At 36.5% G+C, this 21,138-nt stretch overlaps 1 protein-coding gene across 5 annotated transcripts in view; it reads right to left on the bottom strand.

The window, feature by feature from the left end:
* The window catches only part of GRID2 (glutamate ionotropic receptor delta type subunit 2), a 1,491,890-nt gene that overhangs the window by 135,402 nt on the left and 1,335,350 nt on the right, over positions 1–21,138 (bottom strand). For all 5 annotated transcript variants that reach the window (XM_032332901.1, XM_032332902.1, XM_032332903.1 and 2 more), the window contains one exon: positions 14,395–14,561. In XM_032332901.1, coding sequence (XP_032188792.1) covers positions 14,395–14,561 — 167 coding nt within the window. The remainder of the gene's footprint in view (positions 1–14,394; positions 14,562–21,138) is intronic.

Genomic DNA, 21,138 nt, shown 5'->3' with positions numbered 1-21,138 from the left:
AAGCAGGAAATTGTGTTCATTAAGATAAAAATCATTAGTGCCTCCATTAGATTTGTCATTTTGGACTACATGAACTTATAAATGTCATTCCATATGGAAATCGTGTTTTTTAAATTTAGCCATACTTTAGTTTTAGAAATAGTCATTTCTATTTCATATTAGTAAACATTTGATATGTGAATAGACAATCTGACCAATGACGATGTTAGTTTTTTGAGCTGCTCAAAGAACTGTGACATGGGATAGTAAGAGGTGAATACGGAGCTCACCAAACAAAAAGTCATGTAGAATGAAAACTTCTATGAAGGAAGAATTGAAGTTTTGGCCTAGTAGAGTCTTAAGCCGTTTGTGACAAAAGAAGATAAGAGAGGGAAAATAACTATAGTATCCTTCATAGCCTTCTATTTTTAGTACTTTTATTGTTTCCTTCTGATCAGCTGACAAGACAGCTTCAGTTTCAAGTGGATCTTCCCCCCCTCAAGGAGGACTTTTGCTGTTGGCATGCTGTTTAATCTCTGGAAATCACCCGTAGGCATTTTAGTGTGCAAGAAGGTGGCTGCTTCCACAGGCATGAAGACTATTTGGATGCTTATTATTCCGGTGTATGCAGGCGCATGTGCGTAGACCTACGGTATTAGGATCTCTGGTGGCATTGTGTTGGACAGCATGGGTTCAAACCTGGCTCTACTACTTATTAGCTTTATGACCTTGAAACCTGAAAATATTTCCTTGACTCAGTTTCCTCCTCTGTAAAATGTGACTATTCATAATATTTACCTCATAAGTTTATTGTGAAGATTAAATGACTTAACACGGTGAGGGCACTTGGAACAGTACCTGGCACATAGGAAGTCTTCAGTGATTATTAACTATTATTTTAAGCTACAGGACAATTTCTCTCTAAGTTTAGGGATAACACAATCCACAGCACCTTATCCATTATTTGTGTTACTTTTTCTGTATGTCTATAAAGTAATAACAATTTTTAAACAGATGTTCTATTTCCGTTTATGACCCTGTTAAACATTATTTGCTAATACTCCTGTTCCTTTATAGTAGACATAACTACACTTCTGAAAAATTTATTTTACTAGTAAATTCTAGGGATACAAAACTGATTTTTTTAAACAAAGAGAATGGCAGGACAGGAGGAACCCTGGACTGGGAACCTGGATTTGAGATCCCCAGAGCGTGTTCTGACCTAAGTTGTTTGTTTTTTGACCTAAGTTTAAACTCTGGGCAGGGGGCCCCACTTCCCTTCTCGGTTTTACATTTGTAAAATTAGGGAATTCATCTAAATGCATGCCAAAGTCACATTCTTGTCTCATCGTCTACGGTTGTTCCCTCTATCAACATAATTACCATGCAAGCCCAGTGCTTATTCCCATGCTGTTACCCTTCTTACAGTATTTTAAGAGTCTATTAAAAAAGAGCCACATTCTCTGATTATCCTCAAAGCCATCTAATTTTCCCTTTAAAAAGCAGGTTGGGCTAAGTCCCATGAGTAAAGACGAGTGTTTTGGATAGAAAAATGCGATTTAAGTAAAATAGAATTAGAATAGAGTTCTATAGTATTTTTTTAAATTTTTTTATTTTTTATAAACATATATATTTATCCCCAGGGGTACAGGTCTGTGAATCGCCAGGTTTATAGTATTTTTGAGAGAAGCTTATAATTGACTCTCAGGCATGAGTGTGTGTGCGCATGTGTATTTTCAAGTGCAATGCACACTTGCAGTTTTAAGCTCTGAAAAGTTTTGTTAAAAACTCAGCCTTCAGGGACGCCTGGGTGGCTCAGTTGGTTAAGCAGCTGCCTTGGGCTCAGGTCATGATCCCAGCATCCTGGGATTGAGTCCCACATCGGGCTCCTTGCTCAGCAGGGAGCCTGCTTCTTCCTCTGCCTCTGCCTGCCTCTCTGTCTGTCTGTGCTCTCTCTCTTTCCCTCTCTCTCTCTGACAAATAAATAAAATCTTAAAAAAAAAAAAAAAGAAAAACTCAGCCTTCAGTCACACCTACTTTATACCACTATCATAACCATGTTTTTTTGTAAAACAACCACTTTTTGAATGAAATCATACTTACTAAGCTCTAGAACAGCCCAAATCTTGTAAAATAATGAAAGGCCGATCCAACTTCTTGCCAAGCGGCTTGGTCTAATGTCATGGGCTCATTACTCAACTGAAATACTGCTCCGCACTTTGCACTAGTCATTTATCTTCCCTGTACCTCAGTACTTTTTTCCAGAAAATCTAATAAAGATGTTTGTTTATAAAAGGTACTCTTGTACCTTGGATGAAGTATTCCCCAAATGCTGTGTGATGCAAGTGCAAGGAAAACAGAATCTTGTAACACTTTGAAATCTGCTCCATGGGGTTGCATCGTCTGAGGGTTGGGATTGTGTTCGGCATTGAGAATGCTATCTGCCCCTTGACAGCAAAGCCTGGCAATTTTTGTAAAATTTGGCTACTGCTTTACAAGATTAATAGAACTAATCTCAAATCCCATCATATAGTGCCATTTGATAAATAATTTTGAAATATTTGAAATATCACCAATTGTACTTATACTCCCATTTGATTAGGCCGAATGCTGAAACAAATGCAAATTATGTAGGTTCTCCATCAGAAGCAGCAGTCAGGGTGATGGGTAAAATCCATAGAATATTAGGCATAAGGATAGCTTCATGAGGATTCAGGAAACAGAAAAATGACTGACTAATAAGCTACTTCATTTTTTTTTCTCTTTTGTCATAGTTCCCTAAATTCAAAATTCTAAAATTGGCATTTTAAAACAAATGTTTTAAAAGGAACTGCTCTGAAATAGGAATGATATATTACTTAATGGTTTCCAGAAGCTAATCCTTATTTAATATATGCATATGATATGAAAAAAGAAAATAATTTCCTTTAACACTTTATAGGTTAAGAATGTTATTTTAAATAAAAATATAGGGGCAGGGCACCTGGGTGGCTCAGTGGGTTGAGCCTCTGCCTTTTGCTCGGGTCGTGATCTCAGGGTCCTGGGATTGAGTCCCACATCGGGCTCTCTGTTCAACGGGGAGCCTGCTTCCCCCTCTCTCTGCCCCCACCTGACTCTCTGCCTACTGGTCATCTTTCTCTCTCTGTCAAATAAATAAAATCTTAAAAAAAAAAATTAAATAAAAATATATATACAAATATATATTATTTTATTTTACTCCAGTCTCTATTTGAAAGTGAATCTTTCATGTCCTCTTGCTTTCTTTTTCAAGTCCTGAAACATTTTTTCTTTACTATTTTATATAAACATGACCATCTAAACTGTCTTGTTTTCTTGATCCAGAACAGAAAACCAAAAGATTTCAGTGGTGTGTGTGTGTGCGTGTGTGCTTTCTAAAATTTATTTACTTATTTATTTTTAAAAATAGTATCTGATGTGTGAGACAGAATACCACTAGGGATACATTAATGTAATTTGAGCAACTATGGAACAAAAGTCTGTAAGCTGAAAAATCATTTGAAATAAATAACTCCTGGGTAGTGAATTACATTTTTTTTTAAAGATTTTATTTATTTTTTATCTCAGAGAGAGAGAGAAAGAGAGAGAGAGCGAGCGCACACACGCAGGTGGAGAGGCAGGCAGAGAAGGCAGAGGGAAAAGCAGGCTCCCAGCCGAGCAAGGAGCCCCATGTGGGACTGGATCCCAGGACTCTGGGATTATGACCTGAGCCGAAGGCAGTGGATTAATCAACTGAGCCACCCAGGCGTCCCAATGAATTACATTTTTAAAAGATCATCACCACTTTTCTAGAAATCATTTTCCAGTTGTTTTTCTCCCTGGAGGTGAAATTGAGCTGATGCAACACTTGCAAAAATGACCAAAAAGGAAAAAAAATGAGAGTTGTAAGGAGAATGCAAGAGAAAGCTGTTGTGAGCACTTGAATCTGAACATACTTTCCCCTACAGCTTCCTGGATCCTCTGATTGCCACCAAATTCTCTCTATCCCTCCTCAAATGGTACCTTTTTTCTAATAATTTCTCAATCTCATTGAGAACATTCTCACCGCTTCACAGTTGGAATACCACAAGGGCCTTGTAATGGCTTTTCTCAATTAAATTCTGTCTTGTTTAACCCAGTACCTTGGATTCCTCAAATGCTCCTGTGTCCAATGTTCTCCTCAGAGCCTCGCAAAGCTGGTGTGGGGTCCTGAGTCAGGACACAAACCCTGTTTGGGTTTGAGTCCTAGCTCCACTTGTCATTACTGTGTGACTCGGGTAAGATACTTAGCTCTGAGTCTCAGTTTCCTTAAATTTTTAAAACACAATGAATAAGTGACCACTTTACAGACTTGTGGCAAGTACTACATGAAATATTTCACATGTTCAGCACCGTGGGTACCTAATAAGTAGCAGCTATCAGTTCCCTGGTCACATTTAATTTTAGCTTCTTTACCTATATTCACCTGCCACATAGTTCCTTCTCATTGTCCTTTCAACACAAGGTAACTTTTTGTTTTGATGACTTCCTCATGTTTTCCTGAGCACCTTACCCGGACCAATACCCAAATTCTACTTACCTCGAAGCTTTCTAGCTCAAGTCTGAGAAAAATCTTTCTATTCTACTCAGCAATGACTTCCTTTCCTCAAAATGTTTCCAGCATTTATTATCCAAACCAGTTTAATGGATAAGTTCAGATTGCTTAATGTTTACATAAGTATCTTGATAATGTCACTCCTGTTCTCAGAGCGGAGGGACTGCATGTATTTTGTATGTCTAAAGAGAAAACAATTATTTAACTTCTGTTTATAAGCATCTACATGAGAGCTCCTTTCAGCTGACTGAGAGCAGAGGTCAAGCCAGTTGTTGACTGATTTTGGAACTGCTAACTGGGCAATCCGTTTCTTTCACTTCCTGAAGAGGCAAGAAAGTGGTTTAAAAGCACTTCATTCTTATTGGTGAGTAAAAGGATTAGGGCTCTGTGCTTTCAAGTTAAAGGAATCTTTCCTACCTTCCTTTTGGGCATGAAAGCGTAAAAGTTCTTACAGCAGGGAGCTGGAAAGAAAGGTAGACATGTGCTGTGTTTTTCTTTTTTTTTTCCTGAGTTTTTATTATTCATTATATAAAAAAATTGGAGAAACCAAGAAAGAAAAAATTGTCATGTAAGAGAAAATAGAAGACTTTCTTTTTTTACTAACAAGCACAAAGAATAGGTATTTAATTTATTGGGATATAAGTAAACGGGATGATCTTTGATCTAAAAGTTGGGTAGATCTTTTTTCATCAAATATTTATTGAATGCTTACTCTGTGCGGGCACAGAGGTAGCCACTAGAGATGTAGAGATGCACATCTGAACTCAAGGGGCTTACCAATATTAGGCAGGACCCAAGAATAAACTGTAAGAAGTCTTAAGACAGAAATAGAGGAAAAGATCTCATGTGCTTTTTCTGAATCCAGACAATAATCAGACAAGGAAAAGACAAAAGAAGCCTTCAAATTGGTATAGCAGTTGATATAAAACTATTTACAGAAGACCCTAAAGATTCCACCAAAAAACTGATTAGAACTAGTAAATGCAGTCAGAGGATACAAAATAAACATACAAAAATATTTCGCATTTCTATACACTAATAATGAACTAGCAAAAAAAAATTAAGAAAACAATTCTATTTACAATTGCACCAAGAAGAGTAAAATATCTAGAAATAAATTTAACCAAGGAGGTGAAAGACCTATTCTCTGAAAACTGTAAGACATTGATGAAAGAAATCGAAGACTAAAGATGGCACATACAGAAAGATACACCACGAACAGGGATTGGAAAATTAATATTGTTAAAATATTCATACTATACCCAAAAGAGTGTATAGATTCGATGTAAACTCTACCAAAATGCCGAAAGCATTTTTCACAGAACAAATAATCCTAAAACTTATAAGGCATCGCGAAAGAGCCCAAATAGCCAAACCAGTCTTGAGAAAAAAGAACGAGCCTGGAGGCATCACACGCCCAGATCTCAAACTATACTGTAGGCCTATAGTAATCAAAACAGTATGGTGCTGGCACTCAAATAGACATACAGAACAGTGCCTGTGCTTGTCTGGTCAATTAATCTACAACAAAAGGGGAAAGCATATACAATGGGAATATACAAATTTTTTTTAATCAGCAGAAAAGTTTTCTTTCTTTTAAAGACAAACAATGTAACCACATCCAAAGACTTAACTTACGGATGCATGTCAGTAGCCATTTAAAGCATTAGCTATTGAGGTACAATACATAATTCGGGGGAAAACGCTTCACCATCTGAAGCTTATACCAAACATTGCTGAGTCAACGGCTGAGCTCTGCTAGAGCTTGGGTGTGGCCGAGGGGAAGAGCATATCTGCAGAACCAAAGGAGAACAGCTGTGTTCCATAAGTATGGAAACATTTTGGACTGCATTTGTTGGGGTAGGTTTCACACAGAAGGAAGAGAGGGGGAAAAGAAGGCTACGTTTCCCCCCACACCGCCGAGGCAATAAATGGTGCAGGAACATTGGACAGCTACATGCATAACAATGAAACGTGACCATTTTCTCATACCATAAACAAAAATAAACTCAAAATGGATTAGAAACTTAAATGTGAGAAATCACAAAAATCCTGAAAGAAAAACATAGGCAGTAAACTCTTGGACATCACTCTTAGCAATTTTTTTTTTTTTTTTTAAATGTCTCCTCAAGCAAGGACAACAAAAGTGAAAATAAACAATTGGAACTATAGTAAACTAAAAGACTTTGCAGTGAAGGAAATTATCAACAAAACAAAAAGGCAATCTACTAAATGGGAAAAGATATTTGCCAATGATAGAGCTGATAAGGGGTGAATATTGAAAATATGCAAAGAACCCATACAACTCAACACCAAATAATTTGATTAAAAAATGGGCTGAGAACCTGAACGGAAACTTTTTGTTTTAAAGAAGACATACATGGGGTGCCTGGGTGGCTCAGTGGGTTAAAGCCTCTGCCTTCAGCTCGGGTCATGATCCCAGGGTCCTGGGATCGAGCCCAGTGTGGAGCTCTCTACTCAGCATGGAGCCTGCTTCCACCTCTGTCTCTCTGCCTACTTGCGATCTCTGCCTGTCAAATGGATAAATAGAACCTTAAAAAAAAAAAAAAAAGACATACAGATGGCCAACGGATAAGAATAGGTGCTCAACATCACTCATCATCAGGGAAAATGCAAACCAAAACCACAATGAAATATCACTTCACACCTATCAGAGAGGCCAGTAGCAAAATGTCAAGAAATAACAAATGCCAGAGAGGATGTGGAGAAAAGGGAATTCTCATGCACTGTTGGTGGGAATGTAAGTTAGTGCAGCCACTATGGAAAACAGCATGGGGGATCCTCAAAAAATTAAAAATAGAAATACCCTATAACCTAGCAATTCCACTTCTGGATATTAAACCAAATAAACCGAAACCATTAATTCAAAAACACACCCCTATGTTCATTACAGCATTATTTAAAATAGCCAAGATGTGGAAGCAACCTAAGTGTCCACTGACAGATGAAAAGGTAAAGATGGGGCATTTATATAATGGGATATTACCCAGCCATAAAAAAGAATGAAATCTTGCCATTTGTGACAACATGGATGGACCTAGAGGGTATTAATCAAAGAGAGGTAAGTCAGACAGAGAGAGAAAAATGCCATATGCCTTCACTTATATGTGGAATCTAAAAAACAAAGAAGACAAAACAGAAACAGACGCATAAATACACGGAATTGGTAATTATTAAAGGGGAGCTAGGTGGAGGGATAGGACAAACAGGTAGAGGGGATAAAAAGGCACAATCTTTCAGATATAAAATAAATAAGTCATGGGGATATAAATGTAATAGCATAGGAAATATAGTGAATAATATTGTAATAACTGTATGGTGACGGATGGTAATTATACTTACTATGGTAAGCATTTTATAATGTAAATAAACACTAAATGCTTATTAATACATCTGAAACTAATATAATATTATATGTCAACTAAACTATACTTCAATTAAAAAAAAAAAACAAAACAAAAAACGCATGCCTGGCCCATCCAGGTTATTCTGGAAATTAAGGCCTTGGAAATTCAAAAACAAAGTAGAGCATAGGTATTTTAACAGTTAACCACGCAAAGGGAAGAAACAACAACAGAACAGACTATATTCAAGGAATTTAAAAGTAATAAAATAAAAGTATTCATTTGTGGACCAAAAATGAAAGTATTTCATATGTCAAGGATTACGATGAATTCTATTCTGTGCCCCTAAGAGGGAGTGGGAGGGGGAGAGAGAGAGAAGGGCAATCCCCAAGCACTTATTTGAAATACAGATTGTTAAAAGTGCATGACAAATTTTGGAACCATACTGTCTGGATTTGAGTCTCAGCTCTAATACTCAGTGGCTTTGTGAACGGGGACAAATTACATCATTGTGTCTCAGTTTCTTTGTCTATAAAATGAGGGTAAAAATAGGACCTCCCTCATAGACTAACAAATGTAAGAACTCAAAATCAGGCACACAGTAAACATGATAGTCTTTAAAAAAAAAAAAAAAAGATTTTATTTATTTATTTTTGAGAGAAAGAGAAGGGGAGAGCAAGTGGGAGAGAAAGCATGAATGTGGGCGGGTAGGGGCAGAGGGAGAAACAGACTCCCTGCCAAGCTGGGAACCCCTCCTGGGACTTGATCCTAGGGCTCTGAGATCATGACATGAGCCAAAGGCAGATGATCAACCAACTAAGCCATCCAGGCACCCAATATAATCTGTTTAATATGATTCATATATGCCTTTAAAAGAAAGCTGTGAGAAGACAAGGTGCATGATGATGAGAAAATAACATGGAGTGAACTCTTGAAAATTTTCCACTTTTATTGTTTTTTTGTGATTCTAAGTAATTTATCCCTTTGGACTAGTTCTATCCCTGATAGTAAGGGAAGTACTGATCATTCCATTTTTAAAAATTCTGAAAATCCGTGACTAAATTGAAATACTATTTTTGCAACTGTACCAATATCATGAATCCAACATGAATCCATTCAGTTTGAAGTATGCCCTTGTTTTTGTGACTAGGTGGTTCATTCTTGAAGTTTAAGGACAGAAGCCAATAAGCAAAAAGGGACGCTTTTATTGATGAAGTATAAATTTAAACTCATGAATTAATTATTCCTTGATATCCACTAAGATTTAAGAATGCTCAATAAATATTTTTTTAATCACATTTTTAGTTTTATGAATAGTTAAGATTCTAAAATCAACACAGGAGTTTATTTTATTAAAAGCATAATGAGCTTACTGAAATAAGTCAACTGGAGAAAGACAACTATCATATGATCTCCCTGGTATGAGGAAGTGGAGATGCAACGTGAGGGGTGTGGGGGGTAGGAAAAGAATAAATGAAACAAGATTGGGGGGAGACAAACCGTAAGAGACTCTTAATGTCACAAAACAAACTGAGGGGGGCCTGGGGAAGGGGGGTAGGGAGAGGGTGGTGGGGTTATGGACATTAGGGAGGGTATGTGCTATGGTGAGTGCTGTAAAGTATGTAAACCTAGCGATTCACGGACCTGTACCGTGAATATAATACATTATATGTTTATACATTAATACATTATATGTTTATAAAAAAATTAAAAAATTAAAAAATGCATAATGATATCACTGAAAAATTCAGCTCTCTTCTACTCTTAAATGTCTTTAATGTAACAACTTTTGACTAAATAATTTTTGAAAACAAAGAACTATTAAAAGACAAGGGCCACATAAACATTTAATGAACCATGCTGGAGAATTCACTGCAAACATTACTCACCACAGTAGAACTCTGACCTATCGGATGAGATTGTAGAAAAACTTTAACTTCTGCTGCCAAGTTACCTCGTATTTACGCAGACCAAAGAAACAAAATTCCTCCATCCAAATCTATGATTATATATACTATAGCACTTACTGGTCTTTAAAAGTCATCCCTGCGTGCAGAAGTGTAAAAGTGAATATATCCCTATAGCCCATGTTTCTGATGCCTAACCTAATGCTTGCCAAAGCTCAGGCCCTCTACTCAGTGTATACATTTGTAGTATAATAGTTGTGCTCTAATATGCAAGTGCGTAATAGGCAAATGTACAACATTTCATATAATTTGTTTTGGAGTGTCATTAAAGTATACAAGCATATAAGATACTGGGCAGATAGCTACTATATCCACATATAACATTTACTTTATGTATTAATATTTATTACATATTTAAATACTTTAATGTCTTTTAAGTTGTGGTATAGATAAATAGTCACCTGAGAAATAATTAGTGATTACTACATAAAAATCCCGTGGGGGCACCTGGGTGGCTCAGTTGGTTAGGCATTTTGTTTTGGCTCAGGTCATGATCTCTGGATTGTGAGACTGAGTCAGGCACTGGACTATACTCAGCACAGAGTCTGCTTGAGATTCTCTCTCTCCCTCTGCTATTCCCCCTGTTCCTGCTCTCTCTAAATAAATAAATAAAATCTCTAATTAAAAAAATCACCCTGAATACTTTCATTTTCATCAAATGCAATTACAGTAGCAATCGGTGATCTAGTGTAATCAAGGGCCTAGGATTAGTTGATGTATTAAAGATATTTATAGTAATTTCTAAGGTGTACTACAATGATTAAATTTTATGGTCTGTATAATTTTTTAAGATCAGTTAATAAAAAAGAGATCTCTTTTCCCTAATAGCTATAGCACAGGAAAATGAAAGCAGATATTTTCTGAATTCAGGAGGAGAGTCTGGGTAATGACTGCGGCACTCGTGTGAAACAAGATGAGTTGTGTATCAACAATTGCCAGATCACGTCTCTTTCCTGGATCTCTCTTTTTCCAGGTGTCCAGGGAACCAGGATGTAGATGTCATTATTAAGGAACTCCACAGAGAGGGACAATTTAAATCGTCTGTCTCCATAATGCAAATCAAAGGAAAAAGAATGCTCAATGTTTAATATTATTTTTCAGCAGTTCACTGGAGTGGACTTCCTCAGAATTAAAATCTCTCTTAGGTAGAGCACCACAGGGAACACTTCATGTGATTTATTAAACGTTTCTTTAATTGCTATTACATCTGCGTATTGATTTTATTGGGTTCTTCTTTTGCATATAAGATCTAGAAATCAGGTCTGGAAACGACAACAACAAAAATCTGTAGTGAAGCAAAACCCAATTAACCACAACTAAGGAATAAAGAATCTTTTTTTCAACAACATGGTTCATGTTCAGTATCCATTACACTTTTCTGCTGGTCTTTCTCCATGGACCTTGACATCCCCTTCATTCTATTATGCTTTCCACCCAACCTCTAAGTTAATGAAATCAGTGCTGTGCTTCTTTGTCTAGAAGTGTCTCCTCTGTCTGTTCCTTCCTTCTCATTCCCCATTGCCCAGTTCTGAACTCAGTCTTCCTTCTCTTATGCTTCTAGGTTTGCTCTAGTCTTTGCCAATCCTAATCCATCCTTCTTCTCAAAGCTAGATTAACCCTCCCTTAAATACTGTCTTCTAATTTTACTCCTGGGCTCCAGAATGGAAATAAGCCCTCACAGGTATTGGTGGCTTACTGTATGATTCCCAAGCTTTAAATTTCCCCTCAAATTAGCTTGCCACCCTTATTGCTCTTCGACGTGTTCTGCTTTCTCCAACTTCAATCCTGCCGTCTTCATCATTTCTCCAAGATTTATCTCTTTTATCCTTTCAGCTTGACTATTCTCTACTCATCCTTCAAGATCAAATTCAGGGCTCACCTTCTCTGGAGAGCTTTCATTCATGTTTCCTTTATTCCATTCAGTATTCAATTCTTCTAATATCTCAACTACACAGTTTAGCCCAATATAAACAAATCATACTGATTTTGTATATACATAAACATCAGCACACATTTATAGAAATGTCTGCATTATTCATTGTTTCATGTGCATGGGCCACATATCTGTAACTAGACTGCAAGTGTCTTCCAGGTAAATTACTACCAGGTAAATTCTTTCAGGCATAACTGATTTTCCAGTTTGTTCCTCTTAGAACATACTCCTCAATAAGTGTGTTTTGAATGATTTTGAATGATACTTTACTTCCCAATTTATGCTTGTTTCATTTTTTGTCATTTTAGATTTTTAAATTTTATTTATTTCATTTTTTGTCATTTTAGATTTTTAAATTTTATTTATTTATTTATTTATTTATTTATTTATTTATTTATTTTAAGACTTTATGTATTTATTCATCAAAGAGAGAGAACGCAAGCCCAAGCTGGGGGAGTGGCAGGCAGAGGGAGAAGCAGGCTCCCCACTGAGGAGGGATGAAGCTGAGGAGGGAGATTCATCCCAGGACAGATCATGACCTGAGCTGAAGACAGATGCTTAACCAACCGAGCCACCAAGGCACCCCTATTTTGGTCATTTTTAGATTTTTTTAGATCCATAAGGGACCACTGGTAAGCTGTATTATCGTTCATAATTATTTGCTCCCTTCTTCCCTTTATGTGCATTACAGTTCCTCGCTCTATCGATTTGGGCTTGACCATGAGACTCCCTTTCATTAGTGGTTTGTGGGCAGATGTGACATATGTCACATCCATGCCAGAAACACAAGAAACACTGCAGGCTTCTGGCAGCCCCTTCTGTAACTTTTCACTGCCTTGAGGACAGCTTGTCTCAGGGCTGCTTTTCCAGCCTGGCCCTGGAATGAGAAGCGGCCCAGGAAGACCGGTAGGTGACCTGCAGCTTGCTGCACAACTTCGCCAAGTCACAGCCCTACGTACACTTCACGAATGCAAAAAAGGCATGGATGTTTTGGGGTTATTTGCTACACAGAAAGGCCAGCTAATATAAGACCTTGGGGTTAATCTAACTTCCACTTCTGCAGACAAGCAGAGAGGCCTAGATTTTTTTGCTAGCTCTGGAAGAGTTTTAACATAAATTCTGGATGTAGTCCAGAATTTAGGTGTTTGTTTTTTGTTTGTTTTTATTTTTGTTTTGTTTAACACAAAATACCTAACGTTTTGCTGTCTTAAAATTTGGAGGAATGCAGCTCAAATAGTTTGAAATTTGGGGCTTACTGTTACCTGGTACTGACCTCTTGATCTGGCATTAGCTTTTAGAAAATAGATAGAAAAATTTCTAGAAAATAAACAACATACATTATCACTGTGAAATGAAATATACTCCTGCCTGAAAGATACTGCTCTCCATTAGGCCCACACTTGTTTGGTAGTAGATAGAATGAAATGCAGTGATCTTTGGGAGTGCCTCGCAGACCCAAGTCTTTCTTTTGTTTTTGTTTTTGTTTTTATATTTATTTATTTATTTTTAAAAATTTTTTAAAAGATTTTTTGTTTATATTTTTGACAGACAGAGATCACAAGTAGGCAGAGAGGCAGGCAGAGAGAGAAGAGGAAGCAGGCTTCCCACTGAGCAGAGAGCCCAATGCGGGACTCGATCCCAGGACTCTGGGACCATGACCTGAGCCGAAGGCAGAGGCCTTAACCCAGTGAGATACCCAGGTGCCCCAGCCCAAGTCTTTCATATACATTGTTCATCTAAAGTGTACATTTCAAAACCTTTTTTTTCTTAAAAAAATCATATAAGAAAATTCTCATTTGGGAGGGGTGTAATTTCTTAATAAACCATCCCTTAATTCCATGACGAAGTCTCACGTACTTTGACACTACATGAAAAACTTTAAAACTCTTTTTTTTTTTTTAAGATTATTTATCTATTTATTTGACACAGAGAGAGAGATCACAAGTAGGCAGAGAGGCAGGCAGAGAGAGTGGGGAAGCAGGTTTCCTGCTGAACAGAGCCTGATGCATGGCTTGATCTCAGGACCCTGGGATCACAACCTGAGCCCAAGGCAGAGGCTTAGCCCACTGAGCCACTCAGGTGCCCCAGGACTCTAAAATTCTTATCCTTTTCCTTTGCAAAATTCAGAAGGAAACATTCCTATCATTATGTGCCTTAGTACATCAGAACTTTGACTTGGACCTGAAGTTTATTTTATGATTTGATATTCTTGAAATGAACTAATTTTTCTATGATATTTAAAATTCAGAAAGTAAACTGCTAATTAAGTTCTAAAGAAATTATTAACATACTACTTCCTTTTTTATATCAATTTTTAAAAAGTAAAACCAGTTTATATAGCACTATTTTTCCCTTTTTATGGAAAAACAATATTTCAGTACATGCGTTAGGAATTGAATGTCTTACTAAATAACATTTATAATCTTTTATTGTTTTTTACTATGCTTTTCTAAACAAAGAAAATAAAATATAATAAAAACTACATGCATAACCAAGGGATTTTCTTTTTCTGTTTTTTTTTTTTTGTCTCTCCTTATTTGGAGCACACACAAATCTTACCTTTGTGAAAAAACATCCCTGTAAGGACTGCCATGTTGCAGTGCGATTCCATATCCTCGATCAGCAACCGTGTTCCCGATGGTGTAAAATGAGCAATCTGGGTCATTGATAGCCACGTATTCCAACACGGCTGCATCCCACACAAAAGCATAATTTCCATATTTTACCTGTAAAATATGGAAAACAAAAGAAGAAAATAGGATTTAAGTTTGGAATTTTAAGTTATACAGTTAGGGTAAGACATATTACAGTTGTGTATATTTAATTGGATAAAAGGTCATAGGACCTATCTTTTTAAATATCTATTTTTTGAGAATTTGGCATTTGGTTAATTTAGAGCTCTCTTATGGAAATGTGATAAAGTTAGAATGTTAAATATGTTTCCAGGCAACATAGTTTATTGTAAAATGACCCCTGAGTGGTAAATGTCACCTGGACTGGGAAAACAATAAATGTATGGAAAGAAGCCATGTCTTTGAGCTTCTCTGAGTGTAGTCATTCCTGTAATTAGACCGCTGTCTTTGGGGACCTGGAAGTAAAGCTTTTTTTTTTTTTTTCTCTTAAGATTTTATCCATTTATTTGACAGAAAGAGAAATCACAAGTAAGCAGAGAGACAGGCGGAGAGAGAGGAGGAAGCAGCCTTCTTGCTGAGCAGAGAGCTCAATGTGGGGCTCCATCCCAGGACCCTGAGATCATGACCTGAGGCGAAGGCAGAGGCTTAACCCACTGAGCTACCCAGGTGTCTCTTACTTTTGAAGTTGTTACAAGAGATACTGGCTCCTTTAGGTTACTAGGCTTCTAAGCTAGGTAGGCTTCTGTACCCACACAATATAGGTATGATCTCCTTGAATGTTACCTATGTTCCAAATGAATGCTGCAAGTCCAAGTCACACTGAAGAAAAATAATCAACACTACCCTGTTGGCAAGATACATTTCCTAACTTCTGTTATTCTGAGGTAATCTGTTGCCAAGTGTGGTCTATGGCAATTTTGCATATTTTGCCCACCTTTTGGTGGGCATTGCAATGAAGAACAAAGAATTATACAATCTTCTCTATCATTATTTAGGGAACATAACTTCATTCTGAGTTGTTTACCTTTTAATGATTATCTTTTATTTACAAGTGTGACTTCTTCCCCAAAACTACAAAGGTATCAAAAATAAAAAGCAATCTTAATAATTAATTAAAAAATATTATATAGGGGAGCCAGGTGGCTCAGTTGGTTGAGTGCCCAATTCTTGGTTTCAGCTCAGGTGGTGATCTCAGGGGTCATGAGTTCAGGGCTACATACTGCTCCCTGATCATCGGGAAGTCTGCTTGGGGATTTTCTCCCTCTATCCCTGCCCCCCCACTCCAGTGCACACATTCTCTTTTTCCTCTATCTCAGATAAATAGATCTTTAAAAAATATTATCTATAAATATAGAATTTAATGAGTTCATAAAAATAAACAGAACTAAAATTAAATCAAATATCCCATTTGTTAGCTAGTTTGTTTATTTATTTGAGGAAAAAGAAATTTCCTGGTAAATCTAATGAGGGGAAAGAGAAAAATTTCTTTTCAGAGAGTTCATTGTTTGTGTATAGCAATGCTACTGATTTTTGTATGCTGATTTTGTCCTCTGCAACTTAACTGAGTTTACTTATCAGTTCTAGAAGGGGTTATTTTTGGTTTGTTTGTTTAGTCTTTAAGATTTTCTGCATATATGATCTTATCATCTGCAAAGAGAGATAATTTGATTTCTTCCTTTCTGATTTGGATATTTTTATTTCTTTTTCCTGTCTAATTGCTCTGTCTGGGACTTCTGGTACTATGTTGAACGGAAGTGGTAAGAATGGGCATAATTCTTTTGTACATTTGTAGCCTCAGAATCAAGTCTTCAGGGTATAGGCTGCTTTCAGCAGGAATGTAGACAGGACAACCGATGGTTGACCAAGCACTGAGATATAGCCTGCTCTTAAAATCATTCTTTTTTTTTTTAAGAGAGAGAGAGAGAGAAAGGGGGAAGGAGGAGTAGAATGAGAGGGAGAGAGAGACTCTTAAGCAGGTTCAATGCCCTGTATGGAGCCCGATGTGGGGCTTGATTTCAAGACCCTGAGATCATGACCTGTGTTGAAATCAGCAGTTGGATGCTTAAGTGACTGAGTGACTGATGCGCCTCTTGAGAACACTCTTATTCAGTCTTAGATTCTGCCTGGATTTCACAACTAGGATTCTGAAGTTCTCACAAAAGGTATTTTGTTCATGGATGGCTGTCAAATTGTTGTTCTGTGAGAGGACCTCCTATTCCCTCATGCTGCTGATACTACTTCCTCTATCTGTAATCATATGTAAAATTTTTATCAACATGTATGTCTCATGTATACATGGGAGATACCCTGGGAAAAATGAGTAATTCAAAGAAGTGGCTTTAAAATTCACGATTAAAAGCCATCTAGTTTGGAAAGTTAAGGGATGAGGGAAGTTAGGCCTCTTAGGGGAGAGTAAATCATATTTATGAAAGATGAATGGCCTTTGGTAGAATACATGGGAGTTGTGGTATTTTGTGACAAAGTTTGTCTGAATGTGTACCTCACTTCTAGTCTCTTCTTCTGGGATGAGGGTCATTCCCTGTTGATGAAACTCCCAGGGAGGGGATTTATGACACTTGAGGTCCTTTTAGAGGATTTGTGTTTAGGTCAATAAGGGTTATTTAGAGAAAACCTCTCCCTGCATTTGCTGTTTTTCAAGTGCTTCCAGCTCAAAATCATCAATATACCAAAGCAGCATATTTTGGGGTGGCATATTCTGTTACCCTTAATCAGTAACTTTCATATTTGCTTTTAGCCTCTTGAGTCTAAACCTATAGTAACGGAGAGATAGCAGTGACCCTGAAGCTTCCTCTAACAACCTACTTTGGTTTTTTGCTATTCTCTTCTTTCAAACAGCCACTCTGGACTTCTGGATCCCCTTGGACTTCTATAGCCCTCAAGGGACCTTCCCAGTTGGGGACATATTGCTTTGCTGTTAGCAAAGTGTTCTAGCATTGCTGTTACTGCTTTGTGAACTGTAAAGCTCTATTTAAATGTATATTAACATCATCATTGCCATTATATACATGTTTCTAATAATTCTAATGTTACAAAGCATTATGAATTCATTTTTAAAAGGAGAACCATTAAAATAGTATGATTATAGCCTGTAGCAATATCAATGAAATGTTGCATAATAACCCAAACTATTTTAGCTTTTAAAAATATCCCTGGTTTTTCTTTTTTTCTCCAACAACTAAAATATACAATCATTGTCTTTTGGATAGTTTTTAACTATTAGATTAAAACTATCTAGAAAATACTCATCAATAAAACCTAACATCACTCTCCAACAGAATAACAATTGAAGGTTTGAAATTTTCAATCCATCTGACTAGGTGAGGGATAATATTTAAAAATTGCAACTAGTCTTTGCTCTTGAAGTCATGTTTGGATAAGGAGCTACATTGTGGGGGTGCCTGGGTGGCTCAGTGGGTTAAGCCTCTGCCTTCGGCTCAGGTCATGATCCCAGGGTCCTAGGATTGAGCCCTGCATCGGGCTCTCTGCTCAGTGGGGAGCCTGCTTCCTCCTCTCTCTCTGCCTGTCTTTCTGCCTCCTTGTGATCTCTGTCTGTCAAATAAATAAATAAAATATTTTTTAAAAAAGGAGCTACATTATGGGCCATTAACTTATTAACAGTGGATTCCATGCCAACTGAGTGCTTCTAGCAGGTTAAACAGAGGGCAAAAGTACACCGGAAGCTTTATGTCATCATATTCCAGCCTCCATTTATGAGAAAGGCAAAGAATTCCAAAATGGCATCTACCTCCAATATTATCAATGTCTAGTTCCTAAAATAGAGATACCAGAATGCTGTGGTGATTAATGGATGATGGTAGCTGCTAATGCTTAACACCTGTGTCCTTATAATAGAGCTGAGATGCCAGTAGCCTTGATGGATTTCTCATTGCTGAGATAACTCAAGACTTTGTTTCATTTCCACAATATAATTACAGGAATCTTTCTTTGAATTCCATTTTACCCGCAATCATTATGCATTAATCTGAAGATCCTAAAGGGATCTGTAAGGAACATAAAGGTAAGACTTGGGTTCCTTCCCTCAAGCTGCTTACAACTCAGTAGTGGAGGTAAGTCAAGTACTACTTGCTATAACATAAAACACATTATGGTAAGTACCATGCAAAAAGCTTGAAATGTTAAAGTGGTTTAAAGAAAGGGAAACTTAATTTTCATTGGAGGAATCAGGACAGCCTGCTTGAATATTTTGGTAAATGAAATAGTTGCACAAAAAACCCCCAAATACTTACATTCCTTATCTCTAGTGCTTGATTAAACACAGATACTCTTTGGAAATCTTTTTTTTTTTTTTTTTTTTCGTTCATGCACACTCTTTTAAACTTCTAGTTTTCTGTAATTTTCCATTAGGTGAATAGCTATAAACATTCAATATTGTTTTCTTAAATATTTGCATCTCCTGACAAGTAAGTGAAGGATGGGAAAATGTATTTTCAAAACCTGCACCTGTGCTCCTCACCAGGTTATGGATTACATCATATTTCCTTTCCTTTGTGGAATCCTCTTGTCCTGAATACCCCTGCTCTGACACCTCTATCATAACCTAATGCTAAAAGCATTTTTCTTTTCAATTCATTAGGCAAGCATCTTCTGAGAAAATTGCAGAAGCCTACACCACAGACAAAAAGACTTTCATTAAAGTTATCCCAAGGACTTCGGTTTTAATTGAGAAGCCACATTCTTTCTCACACAAATCTTTAATTTAGCAAATTCCTTAAAAGCTCACTTCAAAATCTATAGCTGCAGAGATACATCAATGATAATCCTTTTTTTACTAAAAAAAAAACCCAGTGGGACAATTATAGAAAAGATGACATTTAAACAGAAGAGTAAGATGAGATATCCCTTCACTGAAGAAAGATTATCCTGCCTCTGTCTTCCATTTCTTCCTCATGATAATAGCTAACATTTATAAAGCATTTTTTCCATTCTTAAAAAATGCCCTTTACACATAAATTTATTTGCTCTTTACAACACTGTGGGGCAGCTGATATTTTGATGCCTAACTCACAGATATAGTAATAGAATCTGTTCTAAGTCATACCAATGACTAGTGGTAGATGTGAAGCTTGAACTCAACGTCATCTTCTAGGCTTTTTTCACTGCACTAAAGATCAAATTCTGGGAGATACTTGCTATAGGAATATAAAAATACGTGAAATATGGTAGTCTTTGCCTTTAAGGTATACTGAATCTAGTGTGAAAAATAATATTTATATAAATAAAAATAATGCAACATATTATAAGGCAAGAGCCAAGGAGAAGAATGCAACTTTTTTAATGCAATGTGATCACATTATTAAAATAAATTAAAGTTAAGCTTTTAAAAAACAAGTTGCTTATTACTCAGCCATAAAAAAGAATGAAATCTTGCCATTTGCAATGACATAGATGGAGCTAAGGAGTATAGTGCTAAGTGAAATAAGTCAGCCAGAGAAAGACAAATACCATAGGATTTCACTCATATGTGGAATTTAAGAAACAAAACAGATGAACATAGGGGCAGAAAAAAGAGAAGCAAACCATAAAACAGACTTACCTACAGAGAACAAACTGAGGGTTGCTGGAGGGGAGGAAGGTAGGAGGATGGGCTACATGTATGATGGGTATTAAGGAGGGCACGTGTGATGAGCACTGGGTATTGTATGTATGTGATAAATCACTAAATCCTACACCTGAAACTAATATTACAGTGTATGTTAACTAACTGGAATTTAAATAAAAATCGGGAAGAAAAAATAAAACTTGTTTTAACTCAAAAAAAAAATTGGAATGAATGAATATCTGATTTATATGATTTTTGGACCCCTGAAGCCTGTTGATTTTGTCACCATTGCTATCTGTTTCAAGTTTTCAGGATTAAAACCAAAACAAAGCTTTATAAAATTCAAGTAAAGACTGCAGTATGGAAATTTACTATTTTTGCTCACAAAATAAAACCCAAAAGGCCTGAGAATAACATGGGAGAAATAAATTCTAACTTTGCACACTAAGCTGCTAACTTCTTTACAATTTAAACTAATGGTCAGGAGGGGATAAAGTGATAGTGAATTACAGGCACAAAGAGTTATGATTAACCCAGAATCGATCTACAGTGGTCCTTATAATTCATTACCCACATAAGTCCTTAAGATGGGATGGCTTTAATATTTATGACATATGGTTGTAGGTGGTGGCCTCTCCCACTTTGAACAAATTAATAATTTAGCATCATTCATCAATTCTTCTGAATTTATCTAGCAAAGTAAATCATGCTCAAGTCCATACTTTAGTGCTTAAGACTGACTTTTAAAATATATATGGCTTTGTTTACTGCTATCTTAATTGTTGGCCTACCATATTTTACCTGCTATTATTTTGAAATTTGAATTTGTGCAGCAAGATAGTCATCACAGGACACAAATTTCACAAGGAAGATATGAATGTTTTAAAAATAAATATCAGTTATTTATAAAATATTTTCTTTTAACCTAGAAAAGAAGCAGTATATCTATCTCTAAATTTTATCTTTGCCTCTATTTTTTGACCCTATTGGAATACCATTTTTGTAAAGTTTATTAAAGCATTTTGGGAATGTGGAAAACTAAGCACAACTACCTTACCCTCTACTGACAACTTTCTCTTGAAACAAATG

The sequence above is a fragment of the Mustela erminea genome, chromosome 2, assembly GCF_009829155.1.
Source record: "Mustela erminea isolate mMusErm1 chromosome 2, mMusErm1.Pri, whole genome shotgun sequence".
Classification (NCBI taxonomy): Eukaryota; Metazoa; Chordata; class Mammalia; order Carnivora; family Mustelidae; genus Mustela; species Mustela erminea.
This window is presented reverse-complemented; position numbering and strand designations above follow the sequence as displayed.